Raw genomic sequence first — 21,560 nt, 5'->3', positions numbered from 1 at the left:
AAAAGCAAAATAATTCAGCCATTCTGAAAAACAGTTTGGCAGTTTCTCAAAAAATAAAACATACATTTACCAATCTAGGTATTTATCCTAGAGAAATTTGCTTACAAAACTGTAAGTGAATATTCAGCAATAATTTTTCATAACTACCCAAAATTTTAAACAAAAACTGTCCTTCAACAAGTGAATGAATAAACAAATTGAGTTACATCCATACAATGGAATATTAATAAATAGTAAATAGAAAAAAACTTGGTACATGTAACAACATGGATGAATCTTAAAAGTATTATGCTGAGTGAAAGAAGACAGTCTCAAAAGATAATGTAACATACGATTCTATTTATAGGACACTGTGTAAAAAGCTGACTGTAGGTTTGGAGAGCAGGTCAGTGGTTTCCAGAGGCTTGGGGTAGGAATGTGAGTTTGACTATAAAGGACAACATAAGGACATATCTGAGGTGTTAGAACTGTTGTGTATCCTGATTATGCTGGTGTTTAAACAATCTATGTGTGTGTTAAAACTTATAAAACTGCACACAAGAAAAAAGTGAATTTTATTGTATAACAAGTAAAAAGTAAATAAATAAAATTAAGATTTTTATAATGGGAACACATGCTAACACACGAATATAATCTGAAAAGTAAAGTCAACCAATATCGAGCAAAAAGTAAATTTAATTTGGCCAATTTTTTTGACAATAAAAACTGGCTTTACCAGTTTTCATAGGTAAATTTTATAGAAATTGACTAAATCAAATTAATATCGACAATGTTTTGGCGTATATATTTAAAGCATATGATAATATAACAAGCGTCTTATCAAAAATATTGTATTAGAAAAGATTAATTTAAAATAATAATATTTCAGTTTTCCCAATTCTTTCTTAGTACATAGGATTAATCAAAATGTTTCTCAGTGAAAGAATAATACAGAGATATTTGAGAAATCCTGATACAGGACTCAGAAATTGAGCCCATGAAGTGCATATGGTCTCTAATGACGGAACAACAAATTCATGTGCAAGTAAGTTACTTTCCAACTCTGTACTTTCAAAAATGGAAGGATAATCTAATAAAGTTGTTATCTGATCATTACAAATAATTTTTAATAATTGATTATTAGTATGTGACTTGTGATATTAAACTGGAAAGTTGTTCAAATAATTGAATGCCATTATTATCATGAAACTCCTTCTATTCCAAGTTTCCAAAGCACTACAAACTAAAAGACAAAAAATAGAAATAGAATTGATGTCAAATCCTGTTACATTCTCCACAACAAGTTTTAAAAGAAAAACAAACCATCCCATCTTAACACACCAAAAGATGAATCCCAACAAATGTCACATTAAGTTTAGTAATTATTTATAAACACTTATAACAGATTTCAATCACAATTATTATGAAATTATTCAAAAAATTGTTGACAGTCTCATGAGTGAGGAAAAAGTGTTTAAGGAATTATTTCTATTTTTATACATGGTTTTGTTCTAGAGATATATGATAGGGTGATAAAAATAATTAGAAGCATTAAAACAAGATTACACCAAAATGATATTCTGTGGGAGAAGGGGAATAGAAACAAGAGTTCAGGGAGAAAAGGGAACTATGTAAAGTTTGCTGAATATTAAAAGGAGAGCTTGTCATTTTTAAATGGTTGGTATGTGCCAAGTCACTATGATATTTAAATGCCATCGGACCTGTTTAAAAGACTAATATAGTTTAGTTTTAAAATGTCAATTATTGTAATATCCTTTCAATGGTATTTATTGTCACTATTTATATTCATCATTAAAATATTTAGATATTAACTTAAAAATGGGCAAGGGGTGTATAATTTTTCAAAATCCTTTTAGAGTTACACAAGCAAGCAAAAATATTTAGAAGACCACAGCTCTAAAACTCTGTGTTATACTATCTCCTCAACAATAATTTAGCTCATTTTGTTTAAATATGTGCAGGGTTTCAGACACAAAATAAACACACGGATTGAGCAGATGAAAATGAAGACTGCAATTGCTTCCCGATTGCTGAGCTCAATGGAATTGAAGTTATGAAGATCGCAGTGCTATTTGGCATAATGAAGTTGCAATTACAAAAGAGATTCACAGATTTTGATGTGATGACTCTGAATCACACATTAGTTTCAGTGGGCAGCCCAGAGTTTAGAGTTCAAACTCCAGGATGCCTGAATTTCTAGGCAATTGCCATACCACTGTAGCTTAATTTCAAGGAGAACTGACTGAGCTTCAGGAACTAGTCCACTGAAAAGACATAACTAGTATCCTATCTTAGGACTTTTTGGACACAGATTTGAAACTTAGAACTAAGCTAATGTTTACATCATGTGAAAAACAAAGGCAATTTTTTTTTTCAAATACCTGGTTCTGTAAAGATGTATCTGCTATGATTAAACTGCCCATCATGGGGGATATAAAGCTGGATTTAAAATTTAAACAGCTGATGTTTGGAATTGTCCAGAGTGTGAATGATCAGCACTCTTGTTGGCGTGATCAAACTGATTATTGACCATAATAGGCTTAGAGCTATGTACTTATAATTACATATATTGAAAAAAATCAGACTTTTGCTTTGTAGCTAAAAATTCCTGTATTTAATCATAATCTGTAAGACCACAAATGTGGATTTCTGATTACGAGGAACAATACTGAACAAAATGGTGATGCCCTTGATCTCCAGCCACTGAACAAAAATAATTCTCTGTAAGCAACACAGGGATTAACCTGTGATCATGGGCTTCTGAGTTATCAGACTCTAAGCCGTTCAGCTAACTTGTAAAAAGTGAGAAGACTGAATGCAGGTGCAGAAAGAAAACCTCCGTATTTCTCCTTTAGGAACTACTGTGCCACCTCAAGCAAAGTAATATTTGGCAGAGACTAGAAACCTAATCTCAAGTAATCTATCAGTAAGAATTACTGAGTCCAAAGAGAACAGGTAGTATTTAGGCTCACCAAGAGATCTGTTTTGTTTGGCATTGCTTCTTTTTGCTGGGTATGTGGCATAGCGAAGTCAACACAAGACTGTGGTTGTCACAGAAAAACAGTGGAAATCCACAAGATGAACATTTCTCATGGTTCACAGATCAAAATAAGTTGTTAGGGACTTTAAATAATTCTGTAAAAACTTCAATTCACAACAAAATGAAATTCAAGTACCAGACAAGTTGATCATGAAGTTTATTGAGAATTCCCCCATGTCCTTAGCACTATCACTCCCCAAATAACAAGAGTAACAATGATAGCTGTTCCTGGTATAGCTTCTCTTCCTACCTTATCTTGGGCCGCTCTCCCTAGCATGCCTATGTTATAGCCTTACACACAGGTACTTCAAAGAACTGAGAGGACTATCTGAGGGAAGAGCATTGCAGGCAGATGGAACAGAGTAGCTGGAGCCTAGAGAGCAAAACGGAGAGTATTAAGAGAGAAGTCAGAGAGATAATGGGGGCAGATAATGTAAGGCAGGAAATCTGTGTTGTACAACTCCTGAGACACTATTTGCATTGACTTCTGTGCTACTGGTGCTCTCCTGCACTTGTGCAATGAAACAATACTGATGGAGGGCGCTGAAGGTTGTAAGGATGAGGGCTTTTCGATAGAACGAGATGGGAAGTCTTTAGAAAACTTGGGGAGGAGAGATGCACATGTTTAAAAGATCAATACAATTTGAATAGCAGAAAAGGACATCCTGCTGCTGTGTGGAGGATAGCCTGCGGGGCCTAGGGAGGCCGTGCGGAAGCTAATGCGGAGCTGGAAGGATAATCTGGGCACGAGGTGAGGTGATTGGTCCAGGTAGTGGTTGTAGAGGTGGTGAGCATGGTTGGATTAAGTGTATATTTGACAATAGAGTTGGCAGAATTGCTGACAGACCAGATACAATGTCAAAGAAGAGTCAAGGGTGACCCAAGGTTTTTGGCTGGAGCAACTGGAAGAATGAAGTTGTTACTAAGACGGGGAAAGCTGGGAGAGCAGCAGGTATGGGGACAATATTAGGTCAGTTTAGGATATATTATGTTTGACATGCCTTTTAGACACTCAAGAGGAAATAAATAGAAGGCAGGCTGTGTGTGTGTGTGTGTGAAGCATCAGTATGCATGCAGGTCCAGAGTTCAGAGGAGATACAGGCTTGAGAACCACCTCGGTAGTTGTCAGTGCATGGTGGTGTTTGAAGCCATGAGTCTAAATGAGATCCCTGAAAGAGGACAGATCCAAAGACTAAACCCTGAGGCACCCCAATATTTACAGGAGAGAGAAGTGAGGTACAAATATCAAAGGACACTGAAAATAAATGGCCAAAGAAGTAGGGGGGGGAACCTATCTGGAAGAGAAGGGAAAGAGTTTATCGGGAAGGAGGGAATGATTAAATGTGCTGCAGGAGGTAAAGTCAGAGGAGAGCTGAGCACTTCTCATGGGATTTAGCAACATGGATGGAAATCCTTGGAGACCTGGAAAAAAGCATCTTTGCTTGAGAGGTAGAAGCAAGAACATTGGAATGTAGGTCAAAGCTTAGAGAAGTGGAATAAAATTTGGGGTGAAATATAGATTTGAGAGTCATCAGTCCTCACGGCCACAAGCAAGTGTGAGATTTCCCAGAGAAAATGCATAGAATGTTGAGGAAAGAGGGTTGAGATTAGAATCCTGTGAAATAGTACCATTGAAGGGGTCAGTAGAGGGAAAAAAAAAAAAAAGAGAGACTGCAGTATGACTCGAGCAGTGGGAAAACAGCCCAAAACAGAGCAGAATTCTAGAAACCAAAGGCAAAAAGCATGCTACAGACGAAGCTGAAGTCATGACCAAAGCCTTCCACTGAAGAGCACAGCCAAGTTTTGCAATCCCTCCTACACAATCCTAGGTCTCTGCTCTTACAGGATATCGTAGTTATGGGTTATAGTAGACACTGTCAGTTTCAAAGACTAAAGGAAGTAAGTGCACAGCCAGCTATCTCACCCCTGTAGCAGGGTAATTCTGAGCCATGCATTGTACACAATTTCCCAGATTTTCGCATAAGATGAATTCCAGTTGCCCACTATGGTAGCTGGTTTATAATTTACCCTTGTTGGCCATCCTCCCTTCCTGAATCACATCTCCACTCCCCCATGGTCCCCTGCCTCTCCTAAAGAGACCACTTGTGCGCAAATCTTTGTCTCTGGCTCTGCTTCTGTGCTTATACGTCTATCTCTCCACTGGCCTCTGAGCTCTTTAAAAGTATGCATGTCATCTTTCCTTTTCCACATCCTGATAAACTTCCTGATGCATAAAATATGCTTCTAAATGTCTGTTGAATTGAAGTATTTATATTTGCATAGTACATTATGGCTTACACAATTCTTTCAAATATGTTATCTCATTGAGCCCATAAAACAGTTCTACCATCAAGTTATTATTCCTATTATAAAGTTGAGGAAAGAGAGGTTAAAATGGTTTAAGAAATTTGCTCAAGACCACACAGTTATTAAATAAAACAGTCAGGGCTTGAATACAAGTTTTCAGATCTAAATTTGGTGCCCTAAAAGAAGCATCTATGTATGGAAGAAAGAAAATGTTTTTATAATTTAATTTTTAAAATAATTTAAAATGATAAATGTAGGAAAATTTGAAGTTCTAGGAAAAGCTCATTTTAGTCAACTGTTTATTGTAATGAAAAAGTGCATGGCTAGTTTTCAGTAACTTCATGATGCTGTCTATAATCATCTATCTCCGGCAAAACACTGACCTCAAAGAAATAGTATTGCATAATTTCTCCCAAATGAACCCACAGTTCAATAGGAGAAATTCAGAGTATGTGCTTTACCAAGATCCAGAAACTACAATTTTGCTGCTAATGCACTGAAGTAGTTGCTATCAGCAACCAGAACTAGAAAAGCAAGTAAAATACTAGGAAAAGGAAGAAGAAAATGAAAGGATAAATAGCCGAAGTTCTTTCATGACAGGGGAGACCTCTTTAGAGCTACAGAAGTGCCATTTAAAAATTACTTTCCATATACAATTACAGACAAGGTACAGTAAAGCATTAGTCAGAAAGCTCAGAATGATTGATGGGCCTTGACCTTTAGCTCCCTGAGTTCTCACAACTCAACTATGGAAACACACACAAATGTTTATTTTAAAACCTCTGAAGGACAGTTCCCACAGCATTATCACTTTAGCACATTATTCACTTTACAGGACCCAGCATCAACACAAGATGGAAAGGATAAGACAATTATGTACCATTCCATATGAGAACAAAATATCTTCAGAGTTATGACTGATTTAAAGGATGCTCAGAGAAGATGAATTAAATTTACAGAGCTGTACATTGGAAAAAGCAGATGTTATGAGTTGTGGCTTTGGCTCAATTCAGTCTGAAAAGATATTTTGAAAGCCCTTGTGAGTAGGGGGCAGTAATCCAGGGTAACATTCAAGGATTAATAATAGCATCAGGATGGTCCCAGGATGGTGGACTATTGGGTAGATGATAGAGTCTAGGGATGGGGGCTGGATTTAAAATAACCTTGTAATGACCTCTCTAAACCTGTTTCCTAATTTATAAAATGAAAATAATACCTCAAAGATTGATTCTGGAAGAAAAGCGAGTTAACAGCTGTGAAAGCACTTTGGAAAGAGAATGGGGTCCATAATGTAAAGGGGAGATTACTATTTTCTTGAGTCAAATGATTACACAAATGGGAAGAAGAAGACTAAAATGGAAGTCAACTTTTCATCATCGTTCCTTTCATGGACTAAGTGGGAACCTGAAGCCCCACACAAGTTCCCAATGCTAAACATCTATACTGGAACACTTTCTCTCTGCCTCTTTGCCAAGTGCGACCCTTCCCCTTTCAAATATCCAGAATTCCTTTATACAATTGACTCCACTCTACTCCATTAACATTTAACCTGTGTCCCATTACAGTTTCTGTGACAGCATGTTTAGACGTAGTTACTAATGTTCTTTTTACATTGTTTCTTGTAAATAGGCATACCACATTAGGTTTAACACTCCTTAAAGGTAGGGCACACAGTTTTATTATTATTATTATCATTATTATTAGTAGTAGTAGTAGTATTAGTTTGAGTACTTTGCAAACCATAAAGTGCTAGACCAGGTTTTCCCAAAAACAGCACAATTGACATTCTGGGCCACATAGTTATTTTTGCTGTGGGGGCTGTCCTGTGCATGGTAGGTTGTGTAGCAGCATAGTGGGTCTCTACTCTCTAGATGCCCATTGAAACTCCTTCTATCCCCAGAGTTGTGACAACCAAAATGTCTACAGAGATTGTCAAATGTTCTCAGGTGGGGGCTGCAAAATCATCCCTAGTTGAGAACCACCATACTAAATGAACACTGTAATTACTTTTATTTTGTCAGATTACCTGGGGTGATGCTCTGAACAGAGTAGATAGTCAACTAGTATTTACTGAATAAATGAAAAAAGGAGCAAAGAACTTCATTAGTTACATTTATAAGTGGCCCTATAGTGTGAATCCTTATATAATTAAGACTATATTATGTAATAAATACTTTTCTATGGCAGACGGTATATTTTTAGTATATGGACACATTTTTAGCTTCTATGTGTGTGTATGCTAGAAATTAATTCTTATACATACACAGAGATCATAACTAGCAGTAGCTTTCTCCCTAGCACACAAATTATGAATGTGTCTGTTATATAATGGCTAGCATTCTGTTTATCAAGCATGAGACAGAAAAATTAAGTTCTAGGAAAATATTGCATCAAACATTTTCTGAGAATTATTCTCAGACCCATTTTCAGAATTCTCCATGGAAAAAATATTACAACCAAGAATTCCAAAAAGACTGTGACAAGTAGAGGATCTCAGATGAGTGTCCTTAGGAAATTTCTATTCTCTTTAAACATTAAGTTTCTAAACATAAATGGATCATCAACCTTTTCCAAGATCAGAAAATCTGTAATATCTTCTGATATTTGGAAAACCTATATTAAATGGCATTTCAGCTTGAGCTGTTGAAGACTATTGGTGTTATTTTGATTTTCAAGAACTAACACTTTTTTACAATCAGTGTTAAAGAATACTGATGATGTATCTGATTTTCAAATGTTCTCTGTGGATTCTTAAGTCCTGTATCAATAGGCTACATTTTCCAAATGATCACTAATAAAGCATGCTTGTCAAAAGAGGGACAAATACAGCTGAAAGAGGAAAGCCTTGAGGGACTTCTCTATCACATGACTCACTCGTCCTTTTGATGCATTATTGTTATACACCATCTTTTGGAGGGAATCCTAATACAGTGGCAGGCCTCTACTAAACACTGTGTTAAAAAGAAATAAAACAAGTCCCTACCTTTGGCTATGATGTAGTCATTTGCGGTAGGTCAATGCCATCATCATGTAAAACTAGAAAAGCCAGATAAAACACAAGGAACATCTATTTAAAGGCATCTGATAGCTGACGAGACTGTCGGGAGGTCAGTGGCTAAGATCCCAGAGAGAAGATAACTGCAGGACAAGCAGGCTACATTCTGTGGATGCTTTTCCTCTTGTGGAACTTGCCAATTATCATCGGAATGGTGCTAGAAACTCAGAATCTGGACATGGGGCCACTGCAAAGAGGCAGAGAGTAGAGCCAGTAGAGCGTTTGGCAACCCCACAAGTGTGGAGAGACAGAAATTAGCATTTTGGTGTTGCCAAAGGAGCCAGCTATTAAGGGGTCATGTAAGCAGTGAGAAAGGAGACACAGATAAGCCAACCTGTCACTTGGAACAATATCCCTTCAAGGCATTTGCCAAGAAGAGCAAGAACCCAGAGAGCTAAGCAGAAAACCTCTGTATAGTGTCAGGTGAGTACTAGACTACTCAGGGGGATCATTTTTTAAATTATACAAATGTCTAACCACTATGTCTATACCTAAAATTAATATAAAATAATTGAATCTCAACTGTAATTGAAAATTTTTTAAAGGGGGGAAAAAGGAGAAGGGGAATAAGAGGTTCAAATCTCCAGGTATGAAACAAATAAGTCATGGGGATGTAACCTACAGCATAGGGAATACAGTCAATAATATTATGATAGCATGGTACGGTGTCACATGGTTGCTGGACATATGGTGGTCACTTCTTTAGGTATATGAACATTGAACAACTATGATGTACCCTGGAAACTAATATAATAGTGTATGTTAGCTGTATTTTAATAAAAATCTTTTTTAAAAAAGGAAATCTCTGCAAAGTAAAGTGGAAATTCCAGGAATCTTCTTGTTCAGAGAAGATAAATATTAGAATTTGGGACTGCCCAAAGAGGAGTGGAATGCAATAAACTCCTCAGTTACTCAGTTGGGCTCACTGGAGAAGTGTACCATCCAAATGGAAACAAACCAGATGGAGCCTTACTAACACTGCCCTATAAACACAGCAAAATCAGCTCAATATCTGATTGGATCAAGGTTATCTGTTAGCACTCTGTTGCCCCCACTATCAGCCAACAGCCTTTAGCTCCTTCAGGTTTTGCCATGGGGCAGAGAGCTGCATCACCCCAGGCACACCCTTTCACATAACACTGTACAAAAAGGACCACAGCCAGTGACTGATTGAGAGCGGGGATATACAATCATGCCCAGCTTAACAAAGGGGTTCCTTCCAAGAAATGCATCCTTAGGCAATTTCCTCCTTGTGCAAACATCAGAGTGTGCTTACACACATCTAGATGGTACCACCCACTGTACCCCTAGGTATGGTGCAGCTCTATTGCTCCCAGGCTACAAGCCTGTAAAGCATGTTACTGTACAAAACAACACAAGATTAAACCAAGAGCAAGAACAAAGAATGCAATCAAGAGACAAGGTAAACACCAGATGAAGGAGGCTGCTGCTGGCATAACACGACATGCTGTTTTACAGTAAAGTGGGTTTTTTTTATATAAGTAGAAAAAGTACACTCTAAAATAATGATTGAAAGCATAGTATAGTAAACATAAACCAGTAACATTGTCGTTTATTATCATTATCAAGTATTATGTCGTTTATTATCATTATCAAGTAAAAGTATAGCACATAATTGTGTGTGTTATACTTTTATATTACTGGCAACGCAGTAGGTGTGTTTACACCTGCATCGCCTCTAACACGTGAGTAATGCATTGCGTTAGGATGTTATGACAGTTACCGCTTCACTACGTGATAGGAATTTTCCAGCTCCATTATAATCTTATGGGGCCCCCATTGTATATGAAGTCTGTCGTTGACTGAAACATTATTATGCTGCACGACACTGTAAGACTGGGCTTTCTTTTCCCCACATGGAACAACTCTCTCAGGCCATATACACTCCAGAGCTCCCCATGGAATTAGCCAAGGCTTTAATGGGCCTGGATCTCATTTCAACATCTCCCTCTGCCGAATCCTGCTTTCTCTCTGCTCTTTTATATAAGTGCTGTTGCCTAATAAAAACCCCTGACAACAAACTCCATCTCATGACTGCTTCTGGAAAACCCAACTTGTGACAGTCACAGGAATGGTCCGAAAACGTGGGTGATGTGATGGATTATGGATCTGGATCACTCACGGCTGCGATAGCAGTGAAGATGCCATCACTGATGCGAGGTGGAGCATAAGGGGTGATCCAATCGTTAAAACCCTCATCAGAGGTGAATTGGTATAGTATGCCGAGGGAAAGGAGTACACTGAATGGGGTAACTTACCAAGTGCTGGAGAAGTACAGAGGAAAACTAACTGTAAGGACAATGGATTGGATGGCTCACTGCTAAGCATCAGTGTCCTAGATAAAGATGGCTCAAAGCTGCAGGCAATTGCAACTCCTGTGTGAAAGCCAAAGGGCCTCCCTAGTAGCTTAGAAAGAGGCTCTTATATGCTGTAGCATGAGAGTCTAGAAATCTGAGGACTAGAAAAGATTCATAATGTAGACCCTTTAAAATTAAGACCTTTTATTCCATAATAGACATTAATAAGAGGGAAGAAAGACAAGTCACAGAGTGGGAGGTCTTCACAATACATATATCAAACAGATAGCTTATATTCAGAATGCATAAAAAACTATAAACTGGAAAAAAAGACAGACTACCCAGTGAAAAAAAATGGGCAAAATACTTGGACAAACATTTCACAAAAAGGGGTATTCAATAAAAAAACATTTAAAAAATCCAATCAAATTCATCAAAAAAAAAGTAACTTAACACCACAAAGAAATACCCAATACTATCATCAGAATTGCTAAAATGAAAAAGACAGACAATACCAAGTATTGTATTGGGGAAACTTTGGAGCAACTGCCACTTTCACACATAGCTGGTAAGAGTATAAATTGGTACAATCACTTTAAAAAATTATTTTGCTGAACAAATATATAACCATGTTCAATCAAATATATAACCATGTTCAATCCAAGAACAGTCATAGCATCACTATTCATAATAGCTGGAAACAACTCAAATGTCCATCAACAACAGAATAGAAAAATACATGGTGGTATAATACTGTACAAAAATGAGAATGAATGAACCACAGGAAGATGAAAACATAATGAACCTCTCAAACATAATGTTGAGCAAAAGGAGCTAGATAAAACAGGAGTGCATACAGTACAAATTCCACTGATACCAAGTTCAAAAGTAGGCAAAATACCTAAGATAAAAATGCTATTAAGTGATACTTTCTTCATACTTTCTTTGTCCTATAAGTATCTAACATATTTCCTGAATGGCAGGCAGGTGTCTTCTATATATCGAGATCCTTGCCTTGACCAGTTCGTATTTTATATCCTAAATCTAATCTTTCAAATGCAAAACCTCTCCTTCCGCATCTTCAGTAACAAATTGAATTGCATATTAGTGTAGGTAAATAATTATGTGACTATCAGGGTTCTGAAAAGATATTCAGCTTTAGAGCAAATTTCTGAGACCAAAGACAAAAGCATTTATATCTGAATGTAATTGTTGAGTGCCCCTTTTCTAGCACCTAAGGTGCTAGAAGTCAGGAGAAAGGCGCTTTGGGGAGGGTGAGATGACTGGGTGGGGCTTCACAGCGTTTCTGGGATGCTGTTAATATTCTGTTTCTTGATCTGGATGCTCATTGCATGGGTCTGGTCACCTTGTTAAAACTTATTGCACTGTGGACATTATTTGTATACACCTTTGTATGAATGGTATACTTCCATTAAAACATTTTGAAATGTTTTATAAAATGCAAAGAAATACAGACACTTACATTGCTTTCCTTTTTTCTTCTCTGGTGAGAAACAAATTCTGCTGACGTTGGTGCTTTCAGTTTGGTTTCTAAACTGGGAGCATTTGAGGAAATTGGGCCAGGAGGCATTCACCATCCCCAAGACTGATTCACAGCCCTCTTTTGCAGCCTCGCAGAATGACCTACAGGGCAGGAGTCCATGGCTAGAAGAAAAGAAAAAGGTGAAAATTAATGTTTTTTATAGACTACTTCTCAAAATAATAATGAAATTAAAGTTGGCCATCAGGGCTGTAATATTATCTTAATTTATATTTACTATAGTCAATAACTTAAATTTCTACATTCAATCCTATAACAAGATTTTCAGTCACCTTATTGTCATGGTTCTAGAGGGAATAAGCTATCATATAACATATCATCTAACCATCTCCCATAGAAGCATTGATCCCCAATGATTTTTTTAAAAGTTTTTCTGTGCTAACATAACTCTTTCAACCAAAAACAAGAGCTCTATTTAATATCAAAAAGAGTAAATTAACATGGAAATGAAGGCCCCCAAATTGGAAAGGCAGAAGTAGGTCACAAAATAGGTTAATCTCATTTCTTTATCTTCCCTTTGAGAAATTCAAAGTATCTCTGAGACTCAGAGAGAAAGCTTTTCCTTAACTCCCACTGCTTCCCTGGCAAAGAAACATACAGACAAGTGACAATTCAGTTATTTATCTACAGTTATAAACAGTGTTTTCATCTATAGTTTTTAAACAGTTATTTATCGTCTCAGATTTCCATTCTATTTTCTGCAAAATAGAAAAATATTTTGGTAGATAGACAGTAGATAACTGTCCATTGATGGTCAAGAGCAATGATGCCCCCAGAGCTTGTCATTATTCATCTGACATGCAATCAAACACTCCTGGTTCCACAGCTCTGGGTCTGGGGACTAGGCCACCACAATGCCAAGACCATGGCCTTGTTCTCTTACAGACCCAGGTGGCTTTTTCTACTTTGTAGCTATAGACTGCATCTCTGACCCTGGCTGGTGATCTGCAAAGGCCTATCATGTGGTATTAAGGAAACTTGGAAAGAAAATATACATATCAGTTAAAGCAAAGCACATACTTCACAAATGTAGGCTCACTAAAATAATGCCGAATCATACAATATTAGATCTGTAAGAAATCTTACACAACACCTCATTCAAATCTTCCATTTGAGACCGGCCCGGAGTCTGGAATGGGCTGGAGGTCACACAGCTTCCTAATGGCAGAAGCAGGAAGAGAACCCAAAGGTGTCAGCTTTCAGTCCATGCTTTGTCTACTCTCCTATATTGTCTGTTCTCGTATAAGAGCCTCATAATTGGGCTTTAAAAATGCCTTTATCCATCGGCACATTTATAATCCCCCATTCATACTTCTATGGATCACAGAAACATAATGGTATGTGCCAGTCACTGAGTTAAAATAGACCTGATAGAGTCCTAGCAAAGAATCGTGGGAGAGAGATCTCGTTATATATACAAATGTGGAAAAGGGACATTCAACAATTACATTCAGATAAAATGCTTTTGTCCTTGCTCTCAATTCAGAAATTTGCCCTAAAACGAAATATCTTTTAAGAGCCCTGATAGTCACATAATTATCTACCTACTTTAATATGCAATTCAATTTGTTAGTGAAGATGCGGAAGGAGAGGTTTTGCATTTGAAATTTTAGATTTAGGACATAAAATACGAACTGGTCAAGGCAAGGATCTCGATATATAGAAGACACTTGCCTGCCATTCGGGAAATATGTTAGATACTTATAGGACGAAAAAAGTATGAAGAAAGTATCACTTAATAACATTTTTATCTTATTCCAGAGAAGTTAGAGACTATATTTTTTCACATGAAACTTGGGTACATGGTTGCGGACGGTGGAGAACTTAGAATTCCTATGTAATCACTGACACTTTTCTAGCCTCTGTTCTGAGTGCTTCTCGTGCATTAACTCATTTGTTTTCACTGCAGCCCTAAGTGATAGGTCCTATCACTATCATCCCTAATACCCAAAAAGTCAACTGAAACACATGAAAAATAAGAGACTTGTCCAAGGTCACTGAGGTAGTGGGTGTCAGAGTCATAATTCAAACCCCAAAAGACCCACTCTATAAACTATGCTATTACATGTGAGTCCTTACTTCTGGGATGTGTGTTCTAAAAGCACAACTAAAAGTTAGTGCAAAATTTGATCTGCACTTTCTGAGTGGACCAATCAAGTACTCAGTGGTTAGGTTCTCCCTTCATTCTACAAACTCCTAGTTAGCCTGCCATGAATAGATATGTGTCAAAGGAACATAAGGGATGGGTAAAGTCATTTTTCCTTCTTTTCCAGATGTGAGACAGCCCACAGTAACGCTGTACAGCAAACTAGGCTTGACTTTGGCATTCTTCCTTTGTCTTCTAGTCCCTAACCTGGGTCCCAGTTTCTGATATCATCTTGACCATGCACACTCCAGACCCCACCTAGACAGCCGCCTCCACCAGAGCATAACTTTCTCCTAAATATTTTCTTCCTTGCCTACAATCAAAACTACTTTCCCCAAGTGAGCAGACTGCAATTAGGTTTTCAAAGAAGAAAAGAAATGAAAACAACGCAGAGTAATTCATAATAACAGACGAACACTTAACCCTCCCAAAGGTCTTTGCATCATTAGAAGATTTGCTGGAGCAAAGGAATCTTTAATTGATAGAATTTCAGGTGTCGTTTACAGGGGCAAAATTCGTTTAACACTGTGAGGTGAGGTGAATCACAGCCAAGCTAGTACTCGAGGCCCAACTCTCTCAGTGGTTCCTGAGCCTTTCCTCAATTTTGAACCCACGTATTTTTGGATTACTCCACATTTTCTCAGAATCTTCCATAGTAAGAGCAATGAAGGTTCATGCAGAGGCCTAGAAGACTGTTTTCATATTCTAAAGCTGAATCTTCAACTCAGAAGCTGACTCATTCTCATTAACTTACCACCGTTGTTTTCTGCAGTCAAGGGTAAACCCACCACCCTAAAACTTTTACATGGCCACTCCTCACTGTCTGATCTTGGGCCAACAGTTCACTGACACACTAAAACTCAGTTTCCTCATTTGAAAAATGAGGGATTTGGAAGAACTGATTTTTCATGGTCCTTTTACCATTAGCATTCTGTAAATCAAAATGAATCCTTTAACACAATGTTTCTCAGAGGCGTAGTGATAATCCCACCAGCTTTGCCAAATTTCAAAAGGTAATAGATATTTTTTTCTCAAGATTTGTTCAGGGAATATATAGAGACATTAAAATACCATTAGGCCTTCCATTCTAAAAATAGGACCTAAGAAAAATGTCTAGAGTGTTTCCAAATAGCTCTCGTAAGAGGTGTAACCAACTGAGAGTCATAAGCTTTAAATTGCTGAACCAGGACATTGAAATAGTGATAGTGTATTAATAACTAGCAACCCTTTCAAATAGTGAGCAAAATGAGGAACCATTTGTTCTTGGTTTGCATGAAATTCTACTGCCTACGAGGGGCTGAAGTATTTTGTTTTTCGTCACACAGAACAGTGTGCCGAGATAGACCACACTATTTTGGAATATAAGTGTCTATATCCAAGCAACAAGCAGACTGACATCTGAAAAGAGTGCTCAGCACAGGGGCGGAGTCAGATCTGACTATCAGAATACTATTTTAGAAATGGCGATTATTTTAAATTGATGTGTGAAGTGCACTTCGTATTGTGCAAATGTCCATAACACATTTCAACTAAAGTTTAAGCAGAAAATAAGTACATAAACAAATATATAAATAATTCCACTATGTAGTATTAGTAAGGTGGGTTTTTTTGTTTGGTTTATTGGGGTTTGTGTGTGTGTGTGTGTGTGTGTGTTTTGTTTGTTTGTTTGTTTGTTTGTTTTTTGGTATTTCCAGTAAGAAGGATGTTATAAAATTATTTACCTACAAAAAAATGTAGATTTTTACCTATGCATTTTTTAGCAAATTTATCTACCAAAATTCTTTGAATTTATTTACTAAAAAAATTACAGATTATTTCTTTATTGTGCCCTTTGAAACATGTCCTCATCCCCCAAAAAACTTTATAGATTTTATCTGCAAAGAAAAAGTTCTCATATAGACATACTGTTAAAATTATTGAATGAGATACAGCTACAAAATGGTCTTACATAGAGGTATGGATTTTTAAGTTTTAGAAATCATTTTTTCTAACTTTTTACTTGGAACTACTTTTTGACTTACAGAAAAGTTATAATAATAGTACTGAAAGTTTCCATGTAGAAAGTTTCCATGTATCCTTCACCCAGGCTTCCCCAAGGCTAACACTTTACATAATTATAGTATAATTATTAGAACAGGAAATTCAGTTTGGTACAGTATCTTTAACTAAAGTAAGGACCCAAGATCTCCATTCAGGTTTCCACATTGCATTTAGTTGTCACTTTTTATTTTTGGTAAATAAACTAACCTTTAAATATATTAGGAGAGCTCAAGATTTAAAACTCTTTTTCCATAAAAAAGTAAATAAAGAGTCTTTGTGACAGGTAGACTCTAAGACGGTCCCCAATGTTCATGCCCCATGTAACTCCTCCCTTTGAGTGTGGGCTAGCCTAGTGACTTGTTTCCAACCAATAGAAGGTAATGGGATGTCCTTTCCATCATTAGGGTACATAAGATTATGACTCCTCTAGTGCTAGCAGACTGTCTCCCTTAGCACATTTGATAAAGCAAGTTGATACATTGGGGAAAGCCACATAATAAGGACTGGAGGGTAGCCTCTGGCCAACAGCCGGCTAGAAACTGAGGCCCTGAGTCCAATAGCCCTTGAGAAACTGACATTCTTCCAATAATCACATGAGCTTGAAAGCGAATCCTTCCTCAGTCAAAACTTCAAATGAGAACCCAGCCCTGTCCAAAGCCTTGATTGTACCCATATAACAGACTCTGAGGCACAGGACCCAGGTGACTCCCACATTTCAGATGCACAGAAACTGTGAGGTAATAGATGTGACTTGTTTTAACCTGTTAAATATGTGGTAATATGTGATGTAGCAGTAGGTAACTAATACACTTTTATTTCATATCTCATTTGGTTAGGGGCATGGTATTAAGCTAATGATGTACTATTCGTTGATGAGATGCACCCAATCATTTTTTTTTTCATATTCCTAAATTTGTCTTTCTTAGGCTGAGCTTTTCAGTGAATAATGCTTACAAAGTCGTAGTCACAGTGCTCTCACAGAGCTTCAGAGTCTTTAAGAAAATGTTAATGCTAGAAGGGTCTCACAGAATAATTTACTCCTATATCCTTCTTTTACATTGCGAGGTATCTGAAACCTGAGAAAGCTATCTCATAGCCAGATACTGTTACTATCCCAGTGCTCCAAAATGTCTCACATAGCTGGCCTCTTCTCACAAACACAAGTCACAGATAACACGGGACCATAAATCCACAAATGACATAGGAGCATGAATTCATCACCACTGGTGGGAAACAAACAACACATGGCCTGTTCTCTCTTTGACGGACCAACAACATCAGCTTTCTCTGTCAGCATATTCTGGTGGCCTTAAGAGACCTCATAAGATGGGGTATAAGAGAGATAAGAAAGAGGTTTCGTTGGTTCCTAACTTCACTAGACATGGAGATGGAAAACTGTGCAGGTGAATGTTTGTACATGTCATTATCTCACATAAGAAGAGAAATAATGGGAGAAGTCAGGGTATTTTGGGGGTCACATTGGTCTGAAACTCTTAAAAACCAGGACTGTGCCTGTCTTATTTTTCATTTGTAATAGCCATGGTTCCAGCAGGAAAGAAATGACCCACTGAAGTAGGATCACTACAGGCATTTAATGAAAGGGGAACTTACAAATGTGTTTCCAGGGTAAGTGCAGTATTCTGAGAGAGATTGCTGTTAGCATCCCAGACTTAAGGGTCAAAGGGAGGAGGCAGTTATTAGTACTGACAGAGAGCCACCTGGGGAAGGCTGTCTGATAGAAGCCATAGCCTCTTCTAGTGGGATGCAGGCAACTCAGGTAATCTGGCAAAGAAGAAACTAGGAGATCACTACTCATTCTGACTTTCTTCCTACACGCTGATGTCCTGGTGGTGGCTCCCATGGGCTGAGCCCCACAGGGAGCTAGAAAGTAGCCGTTGTTGGAACCAATCATTGGGGAAGAGTGGGATGAAGGAAGGTGGGAAGTGGATATAGAGAAGTAAATGAGAAATAGCCAGCACACTGTTGCATGCCTCGCACCTAGTGGGAGCTCAACAAATACTTGTCAAGGGGTAAAATGCAGTGGTGTGCAAGTAAATTGTGAAACTATTATTAGCTTGAAATCTACTAGGAGTGTTATACCACAGAAATCAGCAAATGCTACAAATGATAGTTTTGTTTTCCAGGGAGCCAGTTTATCAGCACACCATTGGATAAATCATGTCATCTACTACAGAAGGAAAGCTGGTTTTATGTCCCCTGAAAGGAAAATTACTGTCATGCACTTGAACCAGATCAAGACATTATGTCAATAATAAGTCATTATCTCCCACCACCACACCCACCACTCCTTCTTTGGTATACATGATTTTCTTGGTGGTAATACCATCTACCCACATCTGCAAGTCCCAAAATCTTTGCCTCACACTCAATCTCACCATCCAAATGCAATTAATCACTAAGTACTGTTAGTTTTACTTCTTAAAACTTCCTCAAATCCATTTATTCTCCCCCCATTTTATGCTCTAGTAAAATTAAACTAGTTGTAGTTTCCCTAATATATTATAGATCTAGGCTGTTACTCTACCTGAAATGCCTTCTATCTCCACCTTGTCCACATGACAAACTTCTTTTTTATTTTTCTGATATATTTTATTTATGGTACTTTTTAAATTGTACTGCTAAGCAGTTGTTTATTTGCATAACATTCTCTTATTAGAATTTAGTTAAAATGACACAAAAAAGCATGTCTAGCTGCAATTGTTTTGGGTGGGAATACCTGCTCTTCAGGGAAGCGTAGACACTTGGGCAATAGGAACATAACTTTAGTAGTCATGAGTAGAATGGACTCAAGTAGATAATTAGAATTATGATATTTTACACAACTAAGTAAAATACATAGACAATTGTGTGTGTATTTTAACAAAAAATATGTCAGAGGAAGTAGTCTCCTAGTTTCATTTGACATACCATATAGTCAGTATAAGCCAAAAATTTGTTCATATTGTGTTTGTACCAAAACTTTTAATAGGTAATTCTGATTAATCAGCTTCAGAAAATTGGCAGATAATAACCAAACCTACAATAAGATGGATTTGTAAAACCAAATACCATATGGGTGTGTATGTGTACACACACATACATATAAATACACGGAGGATAATTTCTAGCAGGACATTCCTACCTAAAATTTTAACTTCACTCAGACTTGGAACAAATTAGAACAAAAATTTATATAGTGAGTAACTGACTAATACAAAAAGAACTAATGGTTCTTAAGGATATTTCCATCAACCTGTTATAAATGGATAAATTAAATGCCCTTCTTCACATTGCATCTGTAATTAAACCTAATAATGATTCACACGATTCCGGCCTGTTGATTTTTCTCTGATAGCATTCATACAGTCTACTACCATATTATAATGCAATTGGATAGATGATAGCTTCCTTTCACATTAGGTACATTCCAGTTCTTTTTTTTAAAAAAAGGATGTTGTTTAATCTCCATGTATTTGTGTTTTTTCCTGCTTTCTTTTTGCAGTTGATATCCAATTTCAAAGCCTTGTGATCAGAGAATGTGCTTGGCATGATTTCAATGTTCTTAAATTTGCTGAGGCTGATTTTATGTCCCAATATATGGTCTATCCTTGAGAATGTTCCATGTACACTCGAAAAGAATGTATAGTCTGATGTTTTAGGATGAAGTGCTCTACATATGTCAATGATGTCCATTTCATCTAATGTGTCATTTAGGGCTGCTATTTCATTATTTATTTTCTGTTTGGATGATCTATCCATAGGTGTCAATGATGTATTTAAGTCCCCTAGTATAATTGTGTTTTGGTCAATTTCTCCCTTTAGTTCTGTTAGGAGTTGCTTGGTATATTTTGGTGCTCCCTGATTGGGGGCATAAATATTGATGACTGTTATGTCTTCTTGCTGTATAGTCCCCTTTACCATTATGAAATGTCCATATTTGTCTCTTGTTATCTTTTTCACCTGAAGTCTGTTTCATCTGATATCATTATGGCTATACCTGACTTTCTCTGGGTACCGTTTGCTTGGAATGTCAATTTCCACCATTTCACTTTGAGTCTATGCTTGTCCTTGTAGCTGAGATGTGTCTCTTGGAGACAGCATATGATTGGGTTTAGTTTTTGATCCAAACTGCTACTCTGCCTTTTTATTGATGAGTTCAGTCCATTTACATTTAGGGTGATTATTGATACGTGAGGATTTCCTGTCATTCTATCTTTACTTTTCTGGTAAGGCTGTGTCTCCATTGTTTCTTTGCCTTTTTGTTGTTGTCTGTTATTTCTGTGTGGTGGTATTTCCCTGTGTTTCTTCTTTTATTACAGTATAAGTTTCAGTTCTGGATTTTTTTTGAGTGGATACCCTTAAGTTTATATAAAAAAAAGTTTGAGATTTAGCGTATTCCATTTTCTTCAGCGTGCTTTCTTTCTCCATTCCCATAAATCCGGTTCAGGCCTTTACTCTGCCCCTTTTTATGTTTTTGTTGCCACAAATTGTCCCTGTTGATGGTGGTCGAATAGCCTCCTTTAGTATTTCTTGTAGCGCAGGTCATGTATTAGACAATTCCCTCAGCTTCTGTATGTCTGGAAAGGTCTTTATTCCTCCTTCATATCTAAAGGATATCTTTGCTGGATATATTATTCTTGGCTCATGATTTCTCTCTCTCAATAGTTTGAATATTTGGTTCCACTCCCTCCTGGCTTGTAGAATTTCTGCTGAAAAATCGGATGATAATCTAATGGGCCTTCCTATGTAGGTTACCATCTTCTTTTCCCTGGCTGCCTTGAAGATTCTTTCTTTGTCGTTGATTTTAGACAGCTTGAATACAATGTGCCTTGAAGAAGGCCTGTTGGGATTGAGGTAATTAGGTGTTCTATTTGCTTCTTGAATTCGAGGATCCAGTTCTTTCCACAAGTTTGGGAAGTTCTCATCGACAATTTGTTTGAATAGATTGTCTGTTCCCTTTTCTCTTGCTTCTCCTTCTGGTATGCCCATTATTCTTATGTTGCTCTTTCTGATAGAGTCAGAAAGTTCTTGTAGAGTTCTTTCATTTCTTTTAAGTCTCAAGTCTCTTTCTTTTTCCATCTGTGTAAATTCCA

The 21,560-nt window shown here is 37.2% G+C and overlaps 1 protein-coding gene across 4 annotated transcripts in view; it reads right to left on the bottom strand.

Annotated features, from left to right (window-relative positions):
• The window catches only part of CORIN (corin, serine peptidase), a 204,292-nt gene that overhangs the window by 100,612 nt on the left and 82,120 nt on the right, over positions 1-21,560 (bottom strand). For all 4 annotated transcript variants that reach the window (XR_013994118.1, XM_081061606.1, XM_081061607.1 and 1 more), the window contains exon 5: positions 12,204-12,385. Coding sequence is in view for 3 of the 4 variants with exons in the window: in XM_081061606.1 (XP_080917732.1) it covers positions 12,204-12,385 (182 nt within the window). In the remaining variant the exon portion in view is untranslated. The remainder of the gene's footprint in view (positions 1-12,203; positions 12,386-21,560) is intronic.

This window comes from Rhinolophus hipposideros, assembly GCF_964194185.1.
Source record: "Rhinolophus hipposideros genome assembly, chromosome: 1".
NCBI classification, from domain to species: domain Eukaryota; kingdom Metazoa; phylum Chordata; class Mammalia; order Chiroptera; family Rhinolophidae; genus Rhinolophus; species Rhinolophus hipposideros.
The sequence above is the reverse complement of the archived record's forward strand: the minus strand, read 5'-3'. Positions and strand labels throughout refer to the sequence as shown.